Source organism: Prinia subflava, chromosome 1, assembly GCF_021018805.1.
Source record: "Prinia subflava isolate CZ2003 ecotype Zambia chromosome 1, Cam_Psub_1.2, whole genome shotgun sequence".
Taxonomy (NCBI): Eukaryota; Metazoa; Chordata; class Aves; order Passeriformes; family Cisticolidae; genus Prinia; species Prinia subflava.
The window spans coordinates 2,614,154-2,640,264 of record NC_086247.1 but is presented as its reverse complement, the minus strand read 5'-3'; the positions used below and the strand labels follow the sequence as shown (position 1 = coordinate 2,640,264).

The window sequence follows — 26,111 nt, the reverse complement described above, 5'->3', positions numbered from 1 at the left end:
TCTTGCACAAGACTATATCGAAGCATAAAACACGTCTGAAATTTAATAATCCCACCATAGACGCACATCTGAAATTTAATAATCACTCCTGGACAATCAGATTCAGTGGGGATGTTTGCAGAGTAGCCTGTGCTCTTTTGGGCTGAATTCTTGGTGAGAAGTGAGAGCCATTGGTGTCACCGCTTCCATGACTGCGATGAATAACAAAATGACAGCTCTGGGCCCACGAAACCAAAGTGCTCTCGGTCAGCAACAAACCAAGGTGAATCTGCCTTGCTTACACCCCTGTGAAAGATTGAGGAGCCTGGGTTTTATCTCACATTTGCATCAGGCTCACTGGACAAGCCACAGCAACTTGTTACACTGATGTGTGCGTCTCAAAGCCTTCAAGGGGATAAAACCTCACAGGCTTTGATCTCAGCAAAGAGCACCTCCATTCCTTATATTCACCCAGGCCTTTCTTCTAAATCAGAAGTCCATTTCCTCAAGGCAGCGGATGCTCATTGTGAGATGAGTTAACTACACCTTCTTCCCTCCAACCAAAGTCCTGATTTTGCCTTTATTTATCATATTTGAGCATAAAATAGGCAAAATAAAAAGGTATCTGTGGCACCCATCAAGAACAACAAAAACCTGTTTTATTTGTCTTTCAAAATGTTAAAAAAAAATCACATCTATTGTTTCAATTTTACTATAATATTCAAGATTTACTATCATATTCAAGATACATTACACAGCACACAGTGTTGCTTTTTGGCCTGATTTTTTTTAATAGTAAGGTACAAGTTGTCTTCCGAAACACTTGGCATATTCTTGGTTGACAGAGGTAGGGGTTTCCCCGAGTATTTCTTAAACTAACTTGACATTTCATATAATTATTTCTGCAACCAGAGAGTAAGCACTGGAGCTATCACATTATCTGAGTTTCGCATATATGAAAATAATTGCACCATCTCCTGAATCAGGGACAGGCACAACCAGCCTGGTTAAACCCTAGCATTAGAAGGATAAATGGTTATAATTTTATTAATCACCATTTCTGCACCAGTGCTGGGGGTGAACTGCTCTCTGACATTCCATCACGCACACAACACGCACGATTAAACCCTTCCTCCCCACAAGGAGCCCACTCTGGATGCTTCTTTATTCGAGCCCAGGACATGAACTTGCCATGTTTGTAATTAAGTCTGCTCATTAGAAGTGGGCCTGATCCCACAGACGTGTGCCTATTAACAGCCCCTCCAAGAATAACCAGCTCATGGGGGTGTGAAGCAGGGCTGGAGCCCCAAAAAAATTGGATGGGATAAAAGGCAGGCGTTCAGCACTGTGGTGTTTACCCCTTTCAGGCAGCCAGGCCTGTGTTTTTCATCCAGTCCATGAATCCTGTTTACTCCACATGGAAATTATGCTCACATCACACTGGTGTGCTTGGGCAGGAGACATAAGCAACCCTCTCCTGGAAACTACACTGTGGAAAGAATTAGAGACTTTCTCTATTTTGAGCATATTTAAGCCCCTACCAGTCCTGAGCAAAGACCAAAGCTTGGTAAACATAATACTTACATCTGATAGACCTAAATATGTGCATTCAGTATTAAAGGAGGCTTATAGAGAAGAGAGAGAGGAACTTTTGACTTGTGCAGACAGTGATAGGGCAAGGAATGAATGTTTTAAACTGAAAGAGGAGAGATTCAGGTTAGATGTTAGGAAGGAATTCTTCTTTGTGAGGGTGGTGAGGCCCTGGCACAGGTTGCTCAGAGAACCTGCAGCTGCCCCATCCCTGGAAATGTCCAAGGCCAGGTTGGATGGAGCTCTGAGCAACCTGGTCAAGTGGAAGGTGTCCCTGCCCATGACACAGGGTGGGAATGAGATGATTTTAAGGTCCCTTCCAACCCAAAGCACTCTATGATCCTACAATTACATACATTTATTTGCATTTGTCAGCTGTAGGCAAATTGCAAGTAGCAGCAAATTTTCCTCTCCCAGAGCTGAAAATAAATTAAAACTCAAAAATTTAGCTGTTCTTTTGGCCTTTTTTTTTTTCCTTTTTTTTTTTTCCAGATTCCTGTTAGTGTGTAACCTTTTTTTTTTTTTGCATTGCTGAAGCACAGGCAAGAACCCTGCCCAGCTCCAAGGGATCCTCTGGAGTCTTCACAGGCAAGGACTGAATTATCAGCACTGGTACAGACTGTGAGGAAGCTGCCAGGTCACTCTTTTTACCTCTCCCTCTTCTTCTCTTACAATACACAAAAATCGCAGAACCATGGAATGGTTTGAGTTGGAAAGGACCTTAAAGATCATCTCATTCCTACTCCCCCTATCATGGGCAGGGACAGCTTCCAGTAGACCAGATAGCCCAAATCCTGCCAGATAGAGCTTGAAGGGTGGCAGCCACACCAGGACAGGGTGTCTGAGCTAAACAGCCCTGCCAGTATTAGCTTGGGAGCACAACTTAACTAAACCCAGCCATCCTAAACGGGCAGCTGAGCTGGTGGCTCACAGAGCCTCGTGCCCCTTTAGGAGAATGTGTTGAATTATCCTCTCCAGTGGCTAAGGACATGAAAAAAGAGTGAGAGCTGTAGGCTCTGCCATCTCTTACAGCAGCCCTCCAGCAAAGTGCACGAAGTGATGTGATATTGCTTCTCATAAAGCTCCTTATTCCCCTGTTCCCTGCTCTCCAGAGGGAGAGATGCATTTGCAACACAGTGCCTTGCTCTGGTTGAGTGCTTAACACCCCTGGTTTTTTTTAAAGTTAAAAAATGCTCTTGAGCATATTTACAGCCCACATAAATAGTGTTTGAAAAGTAAAAAAAAAAAATACCCTTCACCCCCTCTTGCTGTGAGGAAGCATTGGAGGCAATAGAAGGGTAAATTCATCCCTAAGCTCCCTTTACTGCAACTGTCCTTGAAAAGAAGGCAGACTTATTTTCAGTACACAAGTATCAGTTATCCTGGGAGAGAGAAACAGTAATTCCCTCCAGAGGAATTCAGCTAAATCCACTCTATGGTCCAGGAAATACCTGGTGGAACAGATCACACATATTGCATTTCCTGGCTTTGCTTTAGCAAACCCCAGTATCACAACAGCACACCTTAAACATCAGCAAGATCTTTTCTGTCCTTGCCTTCCCAAAAGACAGAACCACCTGTCCAACTCTGTTTTCACTGCCTGTTCCTCTGTGGTGGAAAAACACAACTTGGAAGTGTAAGTTTTTCTGAGAATATAAAGCAATGGATAAATGCACCGGAACCACAGCTGAAAAGGGATGACAGAGAGAGATTTAATCCCTGTTTTCCAGGGAAGGAATACTGATCCCCCTCCATTAGCTTTGGGAACTGGTGTTCACATAAATATTAACAGTTTTCATTTACTGGTTGCCCATGTTATGGTAGATACCCCTCTGAGAAAACTATTTTTCCACTTTTGAACTACACCTGGATTTTCCAGTTGAAGCTGTGAAGCAAAAGCAAGACATTTCCCAGAAAGCAAATAGCTCCCACTTTTTATTTGTGTTTTTGTTTGTTTTAACCCTACAGAACACAGGCACACAAGGTTTCATGCCTGAGAAATTTCAACTTTCCCATTCATTTCACTTCATGTGGGATAAAATATGAGAGAGGAAAGAGATGATGCACTGCAGTTGGTACCTGTCAAGATGTTAGAAGGACAGCAGCAAAAGCTCTTGCTGTCTTTGTCTCTTTTTTCAGAAATTTGAAGGTTTCTCTCTCTCCCATTACAAATTCCAGACCAAGTTACACCTGCACTATGTCACACAACAATTATTGAATCACAGAATGGTTTGGATTGGAAAAACTTCAAAGATCATCTCATTCCAACTCCTGCCTCAGGCAGAGATGTCATTCACTAGACCAGTTTGCTCCAAGCCCCATCCAGCCTGGTCTTGGACACCTTCAGGGGAGGGGAGTCCACAACTTCTCTGGCCAACCTGGAAATCTTCTCTGGGCAACCTGGAAATCTTTTCTAGGCAGCCTTCTTACACCTGAATAGATCCAAGCCAACAAAGACATTCTCACCACATCTCATAATTTGTGAACAAAGAAGGAAAATTGGTGATTGCTACAAACTGGCAGGAAGCTCAGTACACACAAGTGAATCCACCAGCATCCACATTTCAGGAAAAAAGAAAACAAAACACCAGTAAAGGCATTTCCCACCCTGGAGAACAGCTCTTCTCAGTGGCACAAGTGGTGGTCAATCATGCCCTCTCCAAAACACTTCTGGAGAAACAGAAGGTGCTTGAAGACCTTGTAAATTCAGCTCAGACATTAAATATCCATTAGAAATGGTTAATTAAATGAAGAAGGAGAGAGCCAATAGGAAGCAGTGCATGGAGGGAGCCCTGCTGGTGCTCAGCAATGGGGCCAGCTGAGCACCGACAAAGAGCAAATTGAGTGCTGGGAGGAGGGAAATAAAGCAAGTGCCAGAGCTCTGCTTGGCAGGAAAAGTGTAATAGATTCTGTCTGGGAGATGTATCAGCATCTGGGGCTTTTAAATCATGGAGGAAGGCAGAGGGGAGCAAAGCTTTTAGCACTCAAAGCAAAATCTGCAATGAGACCTTTATGATGATGAAATGCACTCGGGAGTGAGGGAATTAACAAGAGGAAAAATATCTGGAAGGACACTGGACACCCCAGCTCTTCCCCCATCTTTTATCAGCATTTTGATCCCTCAGAAGAAAATGGTAAGATTTTTCCTCCTTCCTTGCCTGACAGTTTGGAAACAAAAAGTTATTTCTTTGCAGTTTCTGTAATCACAGCAAGATCTCCAAAATGCTTCAAAATTACAAAGGAAAGAGCAACATGTAACACAAATTATCAGTATCATTACAGAAAGAAGTGGTGTGTCAGATTTTTGCCCAGTAATGGTAAAGGAATCAGTGTCAGGTCTGAGGTAAGACCTTGGGTTATACAACTCTTCAGTCTTGTCCTGAACAAGAAAAAGAAAAAGCAAGTTTCTACAATTCCCACATCTCTTCTTGCTATGGAGGAAAGATGGAGACCATCTTATTGAACAACAGGGATACTTCTGGGCCCCATACATTTTCAGAAAAGCTTCACATCTAATGTGAATACTTTGGATATATCTAAAAGCATCTGATTAAAGAACCACCCATTCCAAATAATTCATTTTCAGTGACACACCACTGCACTGCTTGAACAGAATTTACTGTCCACGTCAGATGGCAGCTAAACCATCTCATCATCCCCTCTGTCCACACAACAGCAAATCAAATAGAATAATTTTGGATCTTTTACTGCACCAGTATACCCCTAAAAGAACAAACACTTGCACATTACTAGGCTGGTTGTGTGAGTGGACAGCAATACTGGAGATAAAAAGAGTGCATAATTATATTATCCACCTTTAAAGTGGGGGAAAACCCCCTCTCATTTACCCCTTAAATACCCTTGAAACACTGAGAAAGTGGAATTTGGTTTGTGTATCTACAAATGTACCTCTACACACACTGGCTAAGTGCAGCTGCCCCTGGCATGAGATGAGAGAGCTGCTGAAGCCCACATGGAACTCTCCATCAAAGACTGATCAGGACCTAGAGAGGGAAATAATTAACATGGACCAAAAAGCACAAATCTCTGCCTCAACAAGGCCAGGAAAGGTGAAGCAGCATCATTTTCCAGCCTCACATCAGGTAGCTCACAAGTTGGGAAAGGTGTTAAGAGCCTACAACATTAATTAAGTTAATAGTTTGGGATTTAAGACAGGACATCAAACATGTCTGCTATATTACAATCCATTTGTGTGTGCCTGCTCCAAAATCCCAGAGCAAAATTATGTCACTGCAGAGGCAAGGACAAGGGTTCTGCTTTGCAGATTTCAATCAAGCAGAATTTACCATTCAGCTGGGTCCTTTCTGGAACACAAGAAGCTGACCTTGAAGAATTACTATGAAAGCTTCAAGAGACAGTCAGTATTTGATCCTGCATAAAATGCAATCCCCAGGAACGTCAGGATATCGTGTCCAGATGAGCACTCTGCTCTGTTCCACGATGCTCTTGTTTTCCTATTAACAAAGTCAGTGATATGTTCTTGCTCCAGTCTCAGGAGTGGGAAACTCACTGTGCACAAAATATTTCTCCTCTGACTCACACTAACACTGGGCAATATTTGAGTTTGACCAGGAAAAGTTATGTTTACCCAAGTGGGGTTGCAGCTTCACCTTGGCCTGTCCCTAATTACAGGTCAAGGTGAAGCTTGATTAATTAATTCCCTAATTACTGGGCAGAAACTGAAATATGCAGATGGAGCAACTTGTTGTTCTCCATTTCTTCTGCCCTGAGGATGGTAGTCCCATTTCCTGAGTCTTATCATGGAATCACAGAATGGTTTGGGCTGCAAGGAGCCTTCTAGATCATCTCTTTCCAGCCCTGTGCCATGGGCAGGGTCACCTTCCTCTATCCCAGGTTGCTCCAAGCCCCATCCATCCTGGCCCTGGACACTTGCAGGGATGGGAATTCCACAGTTTCTCTGGACAACCTGTGCCAGGGTCTCAGCAACCTCTGAGTAAAGAACTTAGGACTGCTCTGCCACGTGGGGTTGCCACACCCATTCCCTCCATCTCTCTCCTCCGGGCCCACTTGTTTCCTCTCCCACAAACGGCACTGATATGAAATCCTTCCAAAACCTCCTTCTGAGGACAGCAATGAATCTCATCTTGGCCAGATTGCCCAGAGAAGCCGTGGCTGCCCCATCCCTGGAAGTGTTCAAGGCCAGGCTGGATGGGGCTTGGAGTAATCTGGGATAGAGGAAGGTGCCCCTGCCCACGGCAGGAGGTTGGAATTGGATGATCTTTGAGGTCCCTTTCAGCCCAAACCGTTCTATAGATTCTATGAATCTGTTTATTCATTCATAAAGTCCCAACCAGATACTGTAACCACATCTGTAAGATTTTTTTTTTTTTTTGCCTTGTCCCTCATCTCCCTAAATTTATACAGTGCTGTTCTACAGACATCCACTGATTCTTTATCCTCTTTATATTCCTTCCCTTCCAAAACTTCTTCTAGCAGAAAATTTGGAAGACTTTTCTCCAAATAACTTTTTTTCCCGAAGCAAGTACAGGTATTATACAAGATCTGAGCCAAGGATCAGGATAGAAATTCATGTTTCAACACCTGCCTCCAGGACCTCTGGAGAAGTTACAAAATGGAAAGGTAACTTATGAGGGAATGGTCTGTCAAAGCCTTCATTTTTAGGAGGTTTTTATAACACCTTGAAGGAGAAGGGTTTAATTTCCTTACCCTTTACCACAACCATGAGAGCTGTGTGTGTTCTTTGGGGGTGACAGAAATAATCGGTCCCTCTTTGTGCTCAGATGAATTTTTGGCCATGGCGATGCCTTCCCACAGCAACTTTCACTTGCTGATGGCTAGCTGGACCAACTGTGGACCAACCAACCAAAAAACCTCCCAAACAGTATATGCCAAAGCATAAAAACTAAACTATCCACATAGCTTAGTGTCAAAATACCTGATTACAGAGCCCCGTGTTCTAAGCACCCTCATGTGTGCAAACCATGAAGGAAAATCAAGGTGTCTACAAACACACACAAGCACTTGATCTCCTTCTCAAGCCTCAATGCTGCAGCTCAAATGCAGTTTTCAGTCTTGAAGCAGCAAGTTTCACAAATTATCTGTGAGCAGAGAAGTCACAAGTTTTATATCAATGCAGGTATCAATAAGCATTTTACTTTTTCTGACTTTTAACCTGGAAATAGAAACATCCTCTCTATAAAAAGCAAAGCATTTTGCCCATCAGAACATCTAAATGGAGAATTAGCTTCGGACTTTTTCTGAAACACTGAAGTTTGAAGGCCAGTTATCAATTATGTTAAAAAAAGGAAAACAAAAATGAAAAAGAAAGAAAGAAAGAAAGAAAAAAAAAAAGTGCAGAAGAGCTCCTGCATTAGAGCACACCAACACAAATTGGTTTATTTTTAAATGATTGCATCTTCAAACCTTGTGGCGCTCCTCCCGGAGGGCAAAGCCGATATTCTGATCTATTTTTTGATCTTCTAAATGCAGGCAGAGCCTGAGGAAGCCAAGCTCGAGCCCAGGGAGGAGCATTCACACGCTGCAGCCCTGGAAGCAGCACTGCCACAAGGAAATTCCAGTTGGGTCCCAGGCTTGGGATAATCACGACGTTGATTCCCGGCGCTCGGCCAAGCTCTGTACACGACTTCTGCTGCAAAGCCTTTCATCCGTGGGCATGTCTGCCTGCCAAGCTGCAGATAAAACTGATCTCGGCCACTGGGGGTCATTAAAAGGCCTGTCAGAGCCTCCTCCCAGGCACTGAGCTACTTCTCATGCTGGAATCTGTCATCTTCACTCCTTAAAGGATTTCTCAGGATCTCTGTGTTAAAACCCTCTAGGACCAGCAGCCAATAAGTCATCTTCATTTTCTGACTCACTGTAGAGGTTTCCCCTCCTTTTCTGCTTCACTTAGATCCGACACTGTGACTGTTGAAAGGCAAATCAGCTCCCAAAAATCATCCCAGGCAAATAAATTTGGTTTAGAAAGGAACAGCAGAAGAAATTTAACAGCAAACTCTCCTGAGTCTTCAGCTGGTCTCCTGATTGCTGTCCTGTCTGCAGCCAGGGCAGGAAAGAAAATCTTCCAAGAAAGTGGTGATGAAACTCTCTTCCCTCCCCTCTTCCATGCCAAGGAAGCAAGACACACATGAGGATCCTTTAGTAAAGCCTTTGCCACTGCTTCCCACAGCATTCTCCTGGAGGAACGGGCTGCTCATGGATTAGAGAGGTTTTCTGTGTAAAAAACTGGCTGCTGGTGCACGGAGTTACATCCAGGTGGTGGCAGGTCAGAAGTGGCTCAGTACTGGGGACAGTCCTGTTTAATATCTTTACTGATGATCTGGATGAGGGGAGCTGGTGAAAAGGAGGCTCAGGGGGAACCTTCTCATTTTCCTCAACTCCCTGGCAGGAGGGTGGAACCAGGCAGGGTTTGGGCTCTGCTCCCAGGGAAAAAGGGGCAAGACAAGAGGAAACAGCCTCATGTTTTAAAGGTTAGATTTGATTTCAGGAAAAAATTTCTTCACCAAAATGTCTGTCAAGCGTTGAAACAGAATGGCCAGGAAGGTGGTTGAGAGCTGTGCCCACCCTTCCCATGCAGATTCAGATCCGAGCTGGAGCTCCAGGGGATTTCAGGGTGAGGGTTGGGTTTGAGCACGAAGCCATTTCTGCACTGACCAGGACGTGGACATAAATATGCTCGTGCCAAACCAGGGGAAGTGTTTATACAGCACAAAAAACCAATGTAATAAACAATGTCAGTGCCTTCACTTTGGGAAACCTGGTCAAGGAAAGCAGCAGGAGCAAGAGAGGGACTGAGAGATGGAGGATGAAACTCGCAGGATTGCTGTTCTTTGAGATTCTCCTCGGGGTTGCTGTTCCCTGAGGTAATAAGGTTTTTCATTTCCTCTTTGCCCTAAGTGTTTCACACTGGAGCCAGAGATGACAAGCTGAGTCTGCTAGTGCATGTTTCTAAGGTTGTTTATTCTTTATTATCTCTCAGTTCTTTCTCAGTTCTGCCAGGCCTTCCTGGCAGGGCAGGACATGTGGCGGACTGGGGAGGATCAGAGAGTTCTGGACTTTTTGTACTATTTCTCTGACCTAACTACTGTTCACAACGTACTTTTTATTTACAGAATTTTACTAATACTTACTACCTATGTTAACATGTTATTTCGACTCTAAACCAAATCTTGTAATACAGCTTAGCAGAAAAATGGGGGAAAAGAACAAGAACAAGGAGGACAGGACCACTCTCTAATTCTTCTATCTTGCCTCTTCAAACTCATACACTAAAAATTTTAGATTCTACGTTTACACTCTGTGATAAACTAACTACTATTTATTTTGAATTCTCTCAGCTTGTGATTCTTCATGCAATGTGGGCATTCACTCCCATGGCCAGGGATCAGAGGCAGTGTCCTCCTGGGCTCTGTGTGAGGCTGGCTGAGCCCCTTGTACAGATCCCAGACCCCCCTGTCCGGTCTCCAAACCCTCCAGCGTGGCCAGAGGGATGTTCTAGACTCCGACAAAAACAACTGGGGAAAAGATAAAAATAAAAAGGTGGCAGGGGGATTAAAGCTGAATCCCTGTTGTGTCTAAACCATTGGATATGGAGGGGGTGGAATTTTTAGAAATAGGAAAGAGAGGGGCAGCAAATCAAGCAGAATACCCAGCATTTCTCCCCAAAAGCAAGGCTGGATTTTGTTTTCAGCCAAGAACAGGAATTCTCAATGCGTTCCAGCAGTGAAAGCCCCCAGCTGTGGGCAGGGAACCCCTCCTGCCTGCCTCAGCCCCCCTGATGCAAATGCCAAGGAGGAGAGATGCTACCAGGAGGTTTTTTAGGGCTTTCCACTACAGACAGGCACTGCCACTGTCTAGGGTGATCCTGAAATGCTGGCCTTGTCCTCACCCCCTCTCTCTCAGTTCTGAGGATGTCTCAGACATGCCTGAAAGAAGTAAAACACAGCAATTAAAAAAAAAAAAAAAAAAGAGATAGAGGGAGAGGGGAATGGACCAAAAAGGACAGGATGTTCAACCAGAAACAAGAGTTGGAGAACAGCAGCATGACAAGCAGACCTCCTCCCAGCAACTAGATATCATTAAAATAAAATAAAATAAAATAAAATAAAATAAAATAAAATAAAATAAAATAAAATAAAATAAAATAAAATAAAATAAAATAAAATAAAATAAAATAAAATAAAATAAAATAAAATAATAAGCTGGATTCTTACCAAGTCAAATCTGAGCATATGGAGAGAAAAAGAAGCACTGCCATTAGACACACTAACAAGTCAATTAACATCCCTCATCTTGTGGGAGCAGAGGGTGCCAGGTATTCCCCAAACACAAAGTGGACCAAATTCTCTGATCTCCAGGAATTTCAGTCTCCCCAAAGGAAGCTCTCGTTTGCCACAGTGGCTGTTTTCTTATGGTACATACACATGATTTTTTTCTCCCTTTCAGGATGTAAATATGGCCTGGTTTCTTCTTCACTAATGAGCAATAAACGTGAAAACCCAATGGAGAACAAAAATAAAATTGAAAAATCACTGAAAATAGTGAAATTGTTTTAAGAGATCCAAAATTTAAAAGTATTAATTGACAGCACTTTGGTTGAGCAGTAAGACTATAAAAGGATAGGTATGAAATTACAATATGACTGAAACCTCCAAATTACATTTCAAAACACACACACACGGCACATCCATTCCCCCCAGGTATGCACATCCTGTATACTTTTAGTGATTTTATTGTTGCTAGATCCTGGCTTGGAATTATCTGTGTATTGTTCAGTCCCAGCCATCTGGCTACAGCCTGGCTGGTTAAGCACTTCAGGAAAAGCAGCAACATCTCCACTTTACCCACCTGCTTAACTCCTGCAGTACCTGAAGTAAATCTAAAAAAAAAAAAAAAAGACCACTACAGGATTGCAATAAAGGGGTTTTTTTGCTGCATTTTGTCATAAACCCAAGTTCTTTGCAAACTGTATTTTACAGCAAACCCTCTTTCTAAATCTCTGCTTTACACCATCTCACAGAAGTGAAAATAATAATAAAAAAGAACTCGGAGGAATGAGTGGGAGAAAGTGATACGGAAATCTCATTTTGCTCAGCCCATCACTTTGGTTGCCTCCACACAGGTGGAAAAGTATAGGAGGTCTCAAACTTCCAGACTCACAGGACTGTTTTTTCCCTTCAAAACCTCTTTTCTAGGGGAGAATGGAATGGTTCCCAACAGAGCTTCACATGCAACAGACCTGTTTTACATGCCAAGTTCAAGCCAAGTGCTATTCCCAGCTCCAAAAGATGGATTTACGACTTTAAAAAATCTTCAGATGGATTTATGACTTCAAAAAACCTTCTTTACAAAACTTTGTCCCTCGAATTTGCCAGCTGTATCCCTGTCTCCATTTCTGTATCTCCATTAGGAGAGGAGAAGGAATAGAGAATTTTGTATTTTATGCAGCAAGGTTGTGATCAGCTCTTCATTCTTCTGCTCTCCACTACGGACCTGACAAAAGCATCCAGAGAAAAAAAAAAAAAAATAAAATTCCCCACCGAACCAAATAATTCTCTATGCATTCACATGTATAGAATATTCTTTGTCTTTCTGAAAATCCAATCCCAAATCTCTGGGTGAAGATTTCAAAGTAAGGAATGGCCAAACACACGGAAGTATCCATGGGGAAAATTCCACTTTAACACATTGCTGGGCACCAAGGGAGTAAGAAGCAATCAGGTTTGACTGGCTGTAAAAACAAACAAGCAAACAAACAAAACAAAACAAAACAAAACAAAAAAACACTCCACAAACCCACAACTCCCCCACATAGGTTGAAATTTCAAGAAATTTCCAAAAAACCTTCCAGAGTAGAAAAGGGGCCTTGGACTATTGACTCCCCCCCCACAGCTGCATCATCAGGTACCTGGAGATCTGTGAGGTCTGACCTCAAAGAGATTCTGAAAATAGGACATAAACTGTAAAAAAGCCCACTGGGATTATTTTAATCCTGGTACTGTATCTCCCAAGAATCACCTGCCTACCAATTCAAGCTCAATTTCCACTAAAAATCCTGGCTTCAAAAGGAATTAAAGAAAATTTTAATGTACTTAGGATATGTTCATGTAGAAAAAATAGTAGTATCATCATCCCATTGTGGCCCTCAGCAGTGAGGAAAAAAGGGTGAGATATCCCCAAAACGTGTTTCCAGCTTGGGATCAGGAAATAATGGGAAATTGGTTTTAGAAACACCTACACAACCACTTGTACATCTCAGAACCTCTTTAAGCAACTTCTTCCATCCCACCACAGCCACCTGCAGCACCACCACTACCTTCAGCCACACCAACAGCCCCTGAACAGCTCATAAATCCCAATTAATATCTGAGTATAACAGAGAGATTCAGGGAAGATCTGCAGCGCACACATCCTAACATCCAAAATCCCTCCTCGCTCCTAAATGCTTTCCATCCACACTAATTCACCCTAATCCCCAATCTACCTGCTTACATCTGTCAACTCCTTCCCCACTGTTGATCTTTAATCCCTGTCCACTCCTAGCTGCCAGTGTCAGTCTCCAAGCCAACGTCACCTGGAAGAAGAGATATTCAGAAATAACATTTCTGGCCTGACAGCATGGATAAAAAAGCTTTATTCCTTTTTTTTTTTTTTTCCACTCAAATTCTGTTTGTGTCATAGGTATTTGGGTCAGCTGTGCCTACCCCTCCATTATGTACAGAAGTGAGATTTGTGTATGTTCTGCAAATAAATACATCCTCAGAGTAGAACAGAAATCCTCAACTAGGATTGTCCTAGGGTGACTCTGTGATGCTTGTATCCCCAGTTGTCTGTCCTGTTCATGCTGGATTTTAAGTTTTGCACCTTTAACACTGGTTTCAAGAGCGAAGGGGGGAAAGAATCAGAGTTTGTTTCCAGGAACTGCACTTGCTCCCACACATTCCCTCTCACAGACTGTGCTGTCTGCAGCATGGACAGCAGCAGAGAGCTCTCCTTTGCTTTTTAGTCAGGTTTTTTTTTAGTTAGCTGAAGCCTAAGGTTTTTCAGAACTGTTCAGCTATTGTTTGGTCTAGGAACACCAGGACTATCATCTGTGATGCCTGGAGAGGAACAGAGGCCAGACAGTGTTAAAGGAATAAAGCAGGTATTTATTAAAAGGTCCTCAGAGGATACAACTTGGGCAGTACAAGAGCCTGGCCAAGGCTCCACCCAAGATGGACAATGGGCCAGGAGTTTTCACACTTTTATCAGTTTTGATCCATTTGCATATTGGGGTTAATTGTCCAGTTACAGCTTCAGGTAATGAAGTCCCATCCTCCCAGGCTGCTCTCCTCAGTTCTCTGCTGTTTGTACTTTTTGGGCTGAAGCTGCAGTGGTGTCCTTGGTTCTGGGGCTGGAAAAGGATTGTTTTATCTGACTTAACTGTCAGGAGAACTTGCTAACACTTCATATGAAATTCAAAGTTATATACTAATGCAGTACAGAATCTGGAAAATAGGAAAGCTAAAATTCAAGCATCATCTGAGAGCCCCCCAAGCTGCTCTGCAGCCAGGACACCAGACCTGAGCCCCGGAGAGACTGAGAGAAAACCAAGGACACACACACGAAAAGAACTCTCTCTCTCTCCAATCCACGAAAAGAATTTCTGAATTTACCATCACTTCAAAACAGCAAAAGGTTTTATTGTTCGATATTATTATTTTTTATGCTTGTGAATACTTTGCTTATTAAATAAACAGATTTTTTCCACTTTTCTCAAAAGAAATCTTTTTTTCCAGAACAAGTGATGGGAAAGGCCACTAGATTTTGCCCTTTAAAAAAATCTGTAATTTGCCCTTTAAAAAAATCCCTGTAAAACCTCCTTTCCAAATTTGTCCAAAACAAAATATGTGGGTTTTTTCAGTATCTCTGTAAATCTCCATTCCCATTTTCCTGGTAGAAGGTAATGCCATGAAATTCCACTTGTATTTTCAAAGAGAAAAAGGAAAATTCACTCACACACAGAGGATGCTAAACTCTTTTATTTCTAATCAATTAAAAATTCTACATCCTCAAGAATTAAATTAATTGGATAATACTAAGTATAGGAAGGGAAGAAAACAAGAAAACAGGGATGTTAAAGAGATTTGGACCTGGCTGCACTATGGAGTAGTGAGAGGTGACCAAGACATGGGTGTGCTCTCCAAAAGATCAAAGACTTGGTAGGCTACAAGCTGCCTTCATGCTCTGAGATTTTGCTAGTTTATCTATTGTTACTTTAAATATTAATATTTTTAATACAAATAATATATTAACATCTCAAACATGCAGAGTTCCACCTCACTCAGCCTGTCCTGCAGCATCCACTGTCCATGCCACAACAGCACAGGCAACAGAGATGTTTTTCCTTCCTAAACTTTATCCCAGTTTTAGACTTTTTGGATCAGTTCCTTTTCACAGCCAAAACCCCAAGTGGAAACTCTGCAGCAGCAAAAGCCAAGAAAATAATTCTGGAGCAATTCAGTTAATATCAAGTTTGGTTTGCAGCCAGAGATCAGGGTGAGGTAGCACAGTTTCACCTGGGCAAAGAATCTGAGCTGTGCCAGCGTCTGATTCACACCTGGGGAATGCTTGGGACAAAGCAAATTCCTGCCAGAAACTATTGCAGCTCTTCTTCCAATGCCCGGGAATGTCCACTCCCAAATTTACCGGGGTTACTACAGCAATAGTGGAGGAGACAGAGCATCACTGTACATGGATATAGAAATTAGGAAAGACCAGGCTGAAATAAATTTCAACCTAGTTTGGTTTCCTGATGAGCACATTAATTTAAAAAAAGCCAAAAAATCAATAGGAAAAAAAGACCTTTTACAGCCATAAGGGCAATAAAAAGTATCAGCACCTCCCCAAGAAGGAAATACAACATGGAGTGGATAAAGCTGTGTAAGAAATGACAGTTTGTTCCTGGACACCACCTTTTCCAGTGAAGGTGGTAAGGAGTTGCAGAATCTCAGGAAAAACGCTGGCTGGAGTATTTAGCCTGGATGCTGATCCTGCTTCCTCCCTGGGGAGACAGCTCGATGAACCAAACTGGGATGCAGCCACCACCTCAGACACTGGAAATATTCCAGAAAACCTGCAATAAGCTCTGATCTGCTCTACCCCTGAGTTCAGAAGGAAACCATCCTGGCAGCACATCTGCCTGGCACAGCAGGACACTGGGGAGCACTGGGATGTGCACGTAGAGACAGCTCTGATGGAAAAGCAAACAGCTGCAGGAGGGTTGCTCCAGCCTCCTCCTATTTCCCACAGATCCCCTTTCAGCAAGCATGGGCAGATGTTCATACAAGGTCACGCAGCAATCCCACTGCTCACTTTCAGCTGTATCTTGTTTCTGGTGGATTTTTTTGCAGGCACAGATCAAGAGAAACAGGCTTCAGATCCTATCCAAGCATTGGATATTGCCATGATGGAAAGAACAGGATGCAAAGCACAGAGGGGAAGCCCAGGGGTGTAGAAAATGTGGAGGAAGCCTTGCAGCACTTGCAGGAATTTCATAACAGAGCCAAGCACTCCCTTATGGCTTGTTGGAGAAGCTCTCTGCTCTCCTTACCAGAGAAGTGCTCTCGAGAAACTGAGGAGGTTTCAAAAAAGACAATTGGATTCAATCTACAGAATTAAAGAATTTTGGAAGCATCGATCAGAGAATCACAGAAATTTAGAATGGTTTGGGTTGGAACGGACATTAAAGACCATCCAGTTCCACCCCCCTGCCATGGACAGGGACATCTTCCACTATCCCAGGTTGCTCCAAGCCTTGTCCAACCTGGCCTTAAATAATTCCAAGAATGGGGCAGCCACAGCTTCTCTGGGCTACCTGTGCCAGGGCCTGCCCACCCTCACAGGGAAGAATTTCTTCCTCACATCTTATCTAAACCTTCCCTCTTTCAGTTTAAAATCACTGATGTCTCGTCCTGGTCTGAATAGCCTAAACAAGAGCTGGTACAAAGTTTGAATGAGGCAGTAGCTGAGTTTTATTTTTGTTAATAAAATTTTTCTTTCCTCTGCCTACAAGACAAAGAAAAACTTTTGAAAGAGCAGCCAGAAAGAAAGAAAGAAAGAAAGAAAAAGAAAAAGAAAAAAAAAAGAAAAAAAAAAGAAAGAAAAAAAAAAAAGTCAAGCTAAATTCATTTCAGGAGCTGAAGTGAAAGCACGGGGCAGTCTCTTCTCCTTTAGGAAAATACATCCATGTGGGAAGACTTCCCAGAAGGGCAGAGCCAGGGCTGGGCACACTTTGGAAAAGGAACCACAAGCACATTCATGGAATTACAGAATCACAGAATGGCCTGGGTTGGAAAGGACCTTAAAAAATCTGGTTTCAAACCTCTACAATGGGCAGGGACACTTTCCACTAGACATTAATTCTGCTTTGCCTTCCCTACCAAGGCACTTCTACCCACACAACGAGCCAGCTACAGGCAGAGATCTTCTTAAACTACTTCTAATTCCACTGTAATCGAGTGGAAAATGAAGCAAGCTGTTCTGAGCTGTTCTGATATTTAAATGCATTTCCAGCTGAAATGCCTAAGGAAAGGTGAGTGTCTTTGATTTCTGATTTTCTGTCAAAGACTGGGACCGCCAGCATGAGTTTTACATGTTTGCATTAAAATTGCTTTGGATAACCAAGACTAGCAAATAAAATTGGTAAAGAAGAAAAAAAAAAAGTTTATTTTTACCCAAGAGGTTTTTGGATTGGTTTGTTGGTTTTGTTGTTTGGTTTTTTGTTTGTTTTTCTTTCCTGCTAAGAAGTTGTCAGCTCACCCTCACATATTTCATTAAAATACTTATTTATTCCAATGTTGTGTTCTGGTTTTGCTAGTTATATAAATAAATGCATAACCACTTTAAATTCCTAAATTACTGAAATTATAGCAAAACGTTTATTATAATGTTAAAAGTGCCAGAAGGGATAGGGCAGAGGTTTTCAAAACAAACAGTTTCAAAGTCAATTTGTGTATGAAAGTTAATTCTCCTGGCAATTCCTTTTGCTGTAAAACATGTTGTTCATGATTCTTTAATATGTTTTCTTAAGTTTAGGCTTATTAACTCATTAAATCATTGCTAAGATCTCCAAGAACTGGATGTAAGACAGAGAAGATCTTCTAAATCTAGTGAAAATGGACTAAGGAAATAAATACATAACTTTTGGAAGTTTTGCACAATAGCAGAGAAACAATATGAAATAATTCTGTAAATGCCACAAAAACATTTTTGGGGTTGTCTAGTGAGAGAGATCATCTTATTATGATTTTTTGTATTGTTTGCACTTACAATTTAACTTGCACTTTACTATTGACTTACTAAATATGGCACCCAACTCCTCAACTTCTGTGGGACTATAAATTCAAGAAAATATGGTGGGACCATAAATTCAAGAAAATATGATGGGACCCAAGACTTAGAAGACAAAGTCAATCATTAAGACTCTCAGAAATGTTTTACACAACATTTGACAAGTCACATTATTGTTTAAAGCTTTCTAAATTAAAGACAAGTCCAGGAGGTAACCTTGGAGCAGTATTTGTGAACCCACCTAACCATGACAGGGAAAAGGTGCTACAAGAGGTCACATCTTCAGCCCTTCCTTCTTTGAAGCTTGGATTTGATGATCTTGGAGGTCTTTTTCAACCTTAATGATTCTGTAATTCCACACTTGACAGGACTCCATCCCAAAAGCACAGTTTGTTTAAATTACTGAATGTGATCCAGTCCAGCCCTTCAGCTTGAGACTTTGAAGAAAAAACAACCACTCAATATTGCACAGAAGCTTCTAATCTTCCTCCAAAATTCAACAATTTTGTTCTTGCTTCTTTCACTGTTTTTAACTCTTTCTATCACTCTTTCCTTAGGACATTTAAATGCATGATTTTGGACAGTGTTCCTCCCTGTCCCAGTGAGGAACAGCTGCCACAACCAGACCTGGACCTCCCACCAGACCCTCTGGAAAATGCCTTTCCCTGCAACGACCACAGGTCTCAAATTCCCCTCAGCAAAGCATTCCAAGTACTTAAATTAAATTTAATTAATTAATTAATTGGTAAGAAACCAATGCAAACCCCAAGCAGTGCTCAGGCCCCAAGACAGCAAAAGGATTAAACACCTTCCCAGTGTTAATTAACCTCAGGGGGACCCCTCGTGTGCTCAGGAGTTTGTTCTGTGCTTCAGCACTTTGCAGTGTCGAGATGTGGAGCTGGCAGTGGGCACCAGACCCGGGGCTGCAGTGAGGCCAAGTGGTGGCCAGGCCATGGTGCTGGTTTGTACACAAGGTTTTGAGTGAGTTTTATCCAAAAAAACAGAGCTTCTGCCAGCCCCATCCCACCAAAGGGGTCACAATCATCTGAACATCTCCCTCCCATGGGGCACACGAGCTCTGTGACTCTGCCAAATTTGGAGGCAACCATGAACTCCACGGTGTGTTTTTAAAGACAAATCACTTTCCTGAACTGCCAGAAAAAGAGGAAAAATAGGATTGGAGAGGACAGAAGGGTGGTTCATCTGTAAGGAGGAGGTTCAGATCGGATATTTGGGAATAAAAATCTTCACTGAAGGGGTTGTCAAGCCCTGGAAGAGGCTGCCCAGGGAAGGGGCTGAGCCACCATCCCTGCAGGGATTTACAAGAGGTGCAGATGTGGCACTTGAGGACACAGTTTAATGGTGGACCTGACAGGGGTGGGTTAATGGTTGGACTTGAGGATCTCAGAGGGCTTTTCCCACCCAAACAATTCCACGACAGGTCAGTGACACCAATGGCACGTGACTTTCCACCCAAGAGCTGGTTGGTGCAGCACAGAGGCAGATGAGTGGTAGGGATGGAAGGGCAAAGAAAATTATAGACCCCATTCAAAAAGAAAAAATTGTTGGAAAAAATAATTTAACAATTGCTGAGTATCAAAATGATAATTAGGTGATTTATACCCAGGGAACATTGCCAAGGACAATTGCAGGGACCAGTCTCATTTTGTTCAGTGACAAGATAACCAACCTTATCCAACCAGGAGAAAGACTCCAGTGTGATATATCTTGAGTACAACCCTGGCTAGGGTCCCACACAAAATCTTCAGGAGAAACTGAGGTGAAAATGGTTTAAATGAAGTCACAGCCAAATTAAGCACTGACCCAGCAGTCCCTTGAGCTCACCTGGAAGAAATGCACTGCTGGAATATGAAATTAACCTCACCTTTTCAGAGCTGGCATTTAACGTCCAGGTTACAGAAAGGTTAATAAAAGCAGTGTTAAAAATTTCCTGTCTTTTGGCATTTTAATCCAAGCTATTTAAAATCCCTGACCTATATGCCTCCTTGTGTAAAGCAGGTTTTGTTCATTTTCCCCACAAAAAGATGGCTTGGGGAAGGTTGGTTGAACATGGTAGAGAGTGCAGGTTGCACACAGCGAGAATCCAGAGTCTAATTCCTACTGCTGAACAATGTTTGCTCTCTGTTTATCTTAGATGTGTCACATTACTTAAAAAATAAAATTTTTGAGGTCCATCTTTTCCATTTCTCAGGTTTAAACTTAAAAAAAAATCAAAAAAAACACCAACAACAAAACCACAAAAAACAAAAAACCCAGTAACATTCTACTGCCTGCTTTCTAATTTGTCCATAAAACACCAATGCCCAAATGAAGCCCAGAGAAGCTCTCACAGGGAGACAGGGGATCTCCAGGGTTTGCAATGATTTTGGGGATAGAATGAGGATATGAAAAGCAGATGTTGCTGGAGGAGGTTGTAACTCCCAGCTGCAAAGCAGGGACATGGCTTGTGCCTCCACCTGCCAGTCCTGGCTGTCCCTCAGTGGCTGTGGGACAACCAAACCCCCAAAGTGCTCTGCTCCAGGTAATCCTGCTTGTGACACACCTCAGGTGCTCCTTGGTTAAGGCCACAGAACACCTGAGTTCTGCTGAGCTTCTCTCTCTCTTTCCTCCTAAAACCTGCCAATATTAAAAAATGATAATAATGAGGAAAAAACTAACTTTTTTTTTTTGTTTTCTCCAAGAAATCCTGGATATCCACCATCAAAACCAGAGTCTGAACTAGAGTTTTCCAACACCAAGGTGTCCAGGGCAAACCAAATTGCAGAAAACAGTGCCTTAGGATCCTTCCCAAACTCTGCAGATGAAGTCTGTGGATCTCTCTAATCAGGCTGGTCAGCAATGTTAACCTGCACATGGACTGAGGATGGGCCCTGAGTCCATCCATCATCACATCAGCCCAGAGCCAAGTAATTACACCTTCAAGTAATTAAACTTTCCCATCCTGGCAGCACAATTGGATCGAGCATGGAAGAAACAGAGCCAAGACAAACAGATGCATAAGCACAGAGGAAACCCCCATGACAGTATCTTCCTTCACAAAACCAAACTAAACCTCTTTTCTTTGCTCTCTATATTACAGATGAAGCAGTTCCACCCCCATCATCTTTACTGTGCTGTATCTCAGGTTTTTTTCTGTTGGATATTGAATATTACCACTGGACCACTGTTGGATATTTACCTGCAGCGATACCTGGTTTTATTTATGTATTATCTACAAAGAGAGGAAGGGTTCAAAGCACACACAGAACACTCCCATGGAGGTCTGTCCCTGCTGGGAGCACAGACACAAATGCTGGCGGGAGGGCCACGCTCCTTTGTTCCAGCCACACCATGATCTAATACAAAAGGCAATTTTTCTTAGCAAACCAGTCATCCATTGTCCAGAAGCAGGAGGCAGATAATTAGTGTTGCATTACCCTCTCCTGGCACTTAATTAATGGCAATATTTGGGGATCCTGTGACAAAAGGCATCCAATGGGTCCATCTTCTGTGGCAAAGGGACACAGGTTCAGAGGAACACAGAACAGAATCACAGAAAGCCAAGGTGGAAAGGAAGCTCAAGGCTCATCTGATCCAACCTTCCTTGGCAAAAGCACAGCCTGGACAAGATTGCCCAGCACTCCATCCAGATGAACTTTGAAATTTTCCAGCACTCAGGAATCCACGACTTCTATGGGGAGATTATTTTGGAGGCTGATTGTTCTCATCGCAAAGCATTTCTCCTCTTGTCTGAGTCTCTGCTAATCTCCCCAGGAATAACTTGTACCCAACACCCCAAATCTTTTCCATGAGAAAAGAGAGTCCTCATCTGATTTATAGCCACCCTTTAAATGCTGGAACATGATGAAAAGGTCTCCCCTAAACCTTCTTTTCTCAAGGCTGAACGAACCCACCTCTGACTGAGACACACAGAAAGGAACCTTCTCCAAGGTGCCTTGGCCAATGCAAACAGGCCCCTCCTCTTGCAACCTTTTCCACAGGGATCCTTAGCTAAGGGACAAACCAATTTTGGCTGGCTGGGAAAATCCATGCTGGAGAACCTTGGAGATGGCAATGGCACAGGACAGGATGTGTACAAGCCTGGAGGGGAAACCAGCACTCAAGTCTAAGCCATAATCCAGAGCATCAACAGGCTCTGCCACACTGTGGCAGTTTCAAAAATCCTGAATTTTCCACATCAGCTCCCCTCTGCCATCCACTGAGGGTGGCTTCAGCATCACAGCTCCAACTGCCAAGCCATGGGCAAGCCGGGCACAATAAGGGATCACCTCAAATATTTAGAGATTTCAAGTGTCTTGAGTTATTCTGTGAGTTTGCATTAAAAACAGAAGTTCTTTCATACAGCACAATAAATATTTATCTTTTACAATCTAAGTTACAATGTACTGAGATTCATCATTTGTCTAGTCCACACTTCAAGTCTCTTTTCTTATGGTTCTTTGATTGTGCCCAAGTATCCCATTCTTCCTTGCTTTTATGCCTTTAATTTTGCCTTGCAGAATAGCCTAAAAATCACTATTTACAACTGAATAGACAACTCATACTTACTTCAATATCTTCTTCCTGTTCAAAAAAAAAATCCAAATTAACCCCAAATTGGTAAGAAGACAGAGACCCAAGAGAAACCTCTTTTTTTTTTTAATATATATCTATATGTATTCTCATTGAGGGAGAACTGCTATTTGCAGAAACAAAAAAAAAAAAAAAGTTTCCCAAAGAACATTTGCAACCCTGAACACATGGACACCAAATCAGGCTATGTTAGTGAATGGCCCAGTTGAAATCAAAGGCAAGAGGAGAGAGAGGTGATATTCTTCCCTGGTGAAAAAAGGAAAGAGAGCCCTTTGCCATGTTACAAGAGCAAGCCAGATCCAGGAACAAAATGAAGGATATGCTCCAGATAAAAAGGGTTGCCCAAAGCCAGACTAGATAAGCCCAGATCAGCCCTACAGCTGGTCTGGCCTCTGCTCAAATAAAAAAAAAATGACACAAAGAAAGAATCCATGGGCATCTGCAAGCCACTGTTTACACTTTCAGCATTTCTTGAGTGAATTTTTGATCCTGTTTGCCACATCCAAGCATGTTTCCCAGACTGAAGCAGCTCCCACAGCAAAGCTGTCCTCTGGGAAAGCACAGCCCACTGCATTTTGTACATCTTCCCATCTACTCCCTGCCAGCCTTACAACAACCATTGAGATAAACTTCTTGTAAAGGTGATGGGGAGATGAGAAAAGGCAAAAGCCACTTTAGAAAATATTCTGCATTTCTCCTGATCCCCCAAAATTCCTCCAAACCCCTCGTCAGTGCTGCTCTCCCACGTTGCAGCCTCAAATTCTGAGCATGGTAAGATGTCAGGCCTCAATCACGCAAATCAAACTGAAAAAGTTTCACCTTTGCAAATCAGTGTCAGAAATGACCCCTGGTGAGGGTGTGATATTTATACAGCAGCCACAGTGAGCCTGAGCAAGTCAAACTTCAGTCCTCAGGGAGTCAGGCGGAATAAATTACAGAAGGGATCAATACTTCACCGAGAGGTTGATAGCCTTGTCTCGAGGGGCCTCCAAACGGGTTCCTGCTCCCAAATCCACTCCCATCAATGGAGCCATAAGACATTTTCTGGATAGTGATGGATGCGGGATTACACTTCAGACCTAAAAAAACAGAGAAAAAGAAAGGCACAGCCCTGTTAAAAGTGAGTTAGACCCCAGTAGCCTAAGAAGAAAAGAGGACTGAGAAGGCAAATAAAAGATACAGGGCAATCTCCAAACTTCAGGATGTCCACCTGCAAAAAAATTAGAAGCACTGAAGTCCAGGTGTTCTGGACAACAAATGATTTTGAGGGCAAGCAAGTGATTTGACCTCCCTGTGTCTCATCTTCTCCACTGATAAAGAGCAACTTTTAATTCCTCACTGCTCACAAAGTGTTTTGAGATCCTGAGCTGGAAGGCAAAGACTTAAGCACTCAATCAAAAAAAGGTGATGCTGTCTTCTGGAACATTACCAGTACACAGCTGGCTGGAGTCTATCCATCACACTGCAGTTCTGATGAGCTCTTAAAAGAGACAGTTTGCTGCTATAAGCTCCTGGGCCTCCAGTAGAAATATTGGAGCTACAGTTATTTTGCCTTGCTGGTTAAAAAAAAATAAAAAATTTAAAAATCTGCAAGGCCTGAGGTAGCAGCAGCAGAATGAAATAAACACAGCAGTCAGAGGCAGACAACTTCTTCCTCCTTCCCACCTCCTCATCCACAGAAATTCCTCACCCAGACGTCCTCCAGCATTTCAACAGTGTCCCAGGGCTTTGGTATCAAAATAGTTCAGCTCAAAGGCATGGAGATGATGGCAGCAAAGGAAGAGAAGAGATAAAGGTGCTGCATCAGCTAGGAAATGATACAGGATCAAAGACAGCTGCCACTTTCTTACACCAAGGCTATGAAAAAACACCCCAAACTGGTGTTTCTACCACAAAAGAAGGTTACAGTCCCACAAGAACAGCAACACTTTTGGTGTGATGGCAAAATCAGAATGGTTTGGATTGGCAGGGACCCTTAGAGGTCATCTAGTCCAACCTCCCTGGCCTGAAATGTTTCTAGTGATGGGGCATCCTGGTCCAGTGTTTTACTCACCTTACTATAAACTAAAATTCTTCAGTAGAACTACTCCATATCTACCTTTTTTTTTTTTTTTTTTTTTTTTTTTTTTTTTTTTTTTAGTTTAAAACCATTGTCCTATCACTTCAGGTGCTGCTAAAAAGTCTGTCCTTATCTTTCTTATATTGAGTATTGAAAGGCCACTTTAAGGACTCCCCAGAGCCTTCTCTTCTCCAGGCTGAACAACCCCAGCTGTACAGCCTTTCTTCACAGCAGAGCTGGTTCATCCCTCTGGTCATTTTTGTGGCCTCCTCTGGTCCTGTTCAAACAGGTCCACATCTTTCTTGTACTGAGAGAGATGTTGGGGTGTTAGACTGGATGACCTGAGCTGTGAGGCTTCATTGTGGGCTTCGATATTCAAATTTCTCCTGTTCTGGACCAGCCATTTTTGCTCTGACAAAGAGCTGGCAAAGGCCTCCATAATCTGCAGCACATGACCAAGTGGCACATGATGTCCTAATTGATAGATGCCTCAGGAAAGGGCTAAACTCTCTTTTGGGATGCACTGACACTGACACTTGCAGCAGCCATTCCTTTGGATTGTCTTCCAGGGAAAGCACAGTACCAGAACATCCCAGTTCTGTGCTGCACAGGGAACAGCCTGATGGCCTCAGGTACCTGTTGTACTTCATTCTCTTTTTTTTTCTTTCAGAGTTTCAAAACCAAGGGAAAAAAAAAAAAAAATCACTCACTGTCCTCCCTTAATTGGGCCAGACACATGAAAGAGATGAAAGTGAAACTGCCTTGAGAGAGCAGTGGTTGGGAGCTAAATCCATTAAAAGTGGAGCAAATCCAGAGTGCAGCTTCCCCAGCCAGCCTCAGTGTACCACGTACACACATAATTGGCATCCGAGGCTGCAGGTGCCCCCAGGCCAGAAATCCTTCATTTTAGGGAAACAGCCCTCAGCCCAAAGTTATGGAAGCCAAACTGAGACAGCCTGAGCAGCCAGGGAGAGGGTGAGGGTGTGTGTTGGAGTGTGCTTCAAGGAGACTGAAAATGGAGTGAGCAAGAGGAACCAAGGAGCAAACTTGTCAACCAAGGCACTCAACAGCAAAACAATCCATGCTGTCAGCTGGTTAAAACTGTAAAACCATGAGCTGCATGGAAATACACCCTACACTTATACATTCTCCCAGGAGACCTCAGAGCAACTTCCAGCAGCTCATGAGAGTCTGCAAGAGAGGTGGAGAGGGGCTTTTCAACAGGGCATGGGAAGATAGGACAAAGAGTTGCTTTAAACTGAGAGTATGTTTAGATTAGATATTTGGAAGAAATTCTATATTCAGAGGGTGGTGAGGCCCTGGAACAGGTTTTCCAGAGAAGTTGTGGCTCTCTCATCTCTGGAATGGTCAAGGCCAGGTTTGACAGAGCTTGGAGCAACCTGGGATAGTGGAAGGTGTCCCTGCCCATGGCAGGGGGCTGGAACAAGAGGATCTTTAAAGTCCCTTCCAAACCAAAAAATAGACACATTCTGTGATTCTCTGGTATCTTGGTGGAAATTCTTGATCACAACCACTAAAA

General features: G+C 42.8%; 1 protein-coding gene across 7 annotated transcripts in view; it reads right to left on the bottom strand.

The window, feature by feature from the left end:
• Nucleotides 1-26,111, bottom strand: part of TSNARE1 (t-SNARE domain containing 1) — a 472,834-nt gene that overhangs the window by 349,012 nt on the left and 97,711 nt on the right. For all 7 annotated transcript variants that reach the window (XM_063405835.1, XM_063406108.1, XM_063405746.1 and 4 more), the window contains one exon: nt 23,469-23,591. In XM_063405835.1, the coding sequence (XP_063261905.1) occupies nt 23,469-23,553 (85 nt within the window). In that variant the 5' untranslated portion in view covers nt 23,554-23,591. The remainder of the gene's footprint in view (nt 1-23,468; nt 23,592-26,111) is intronic.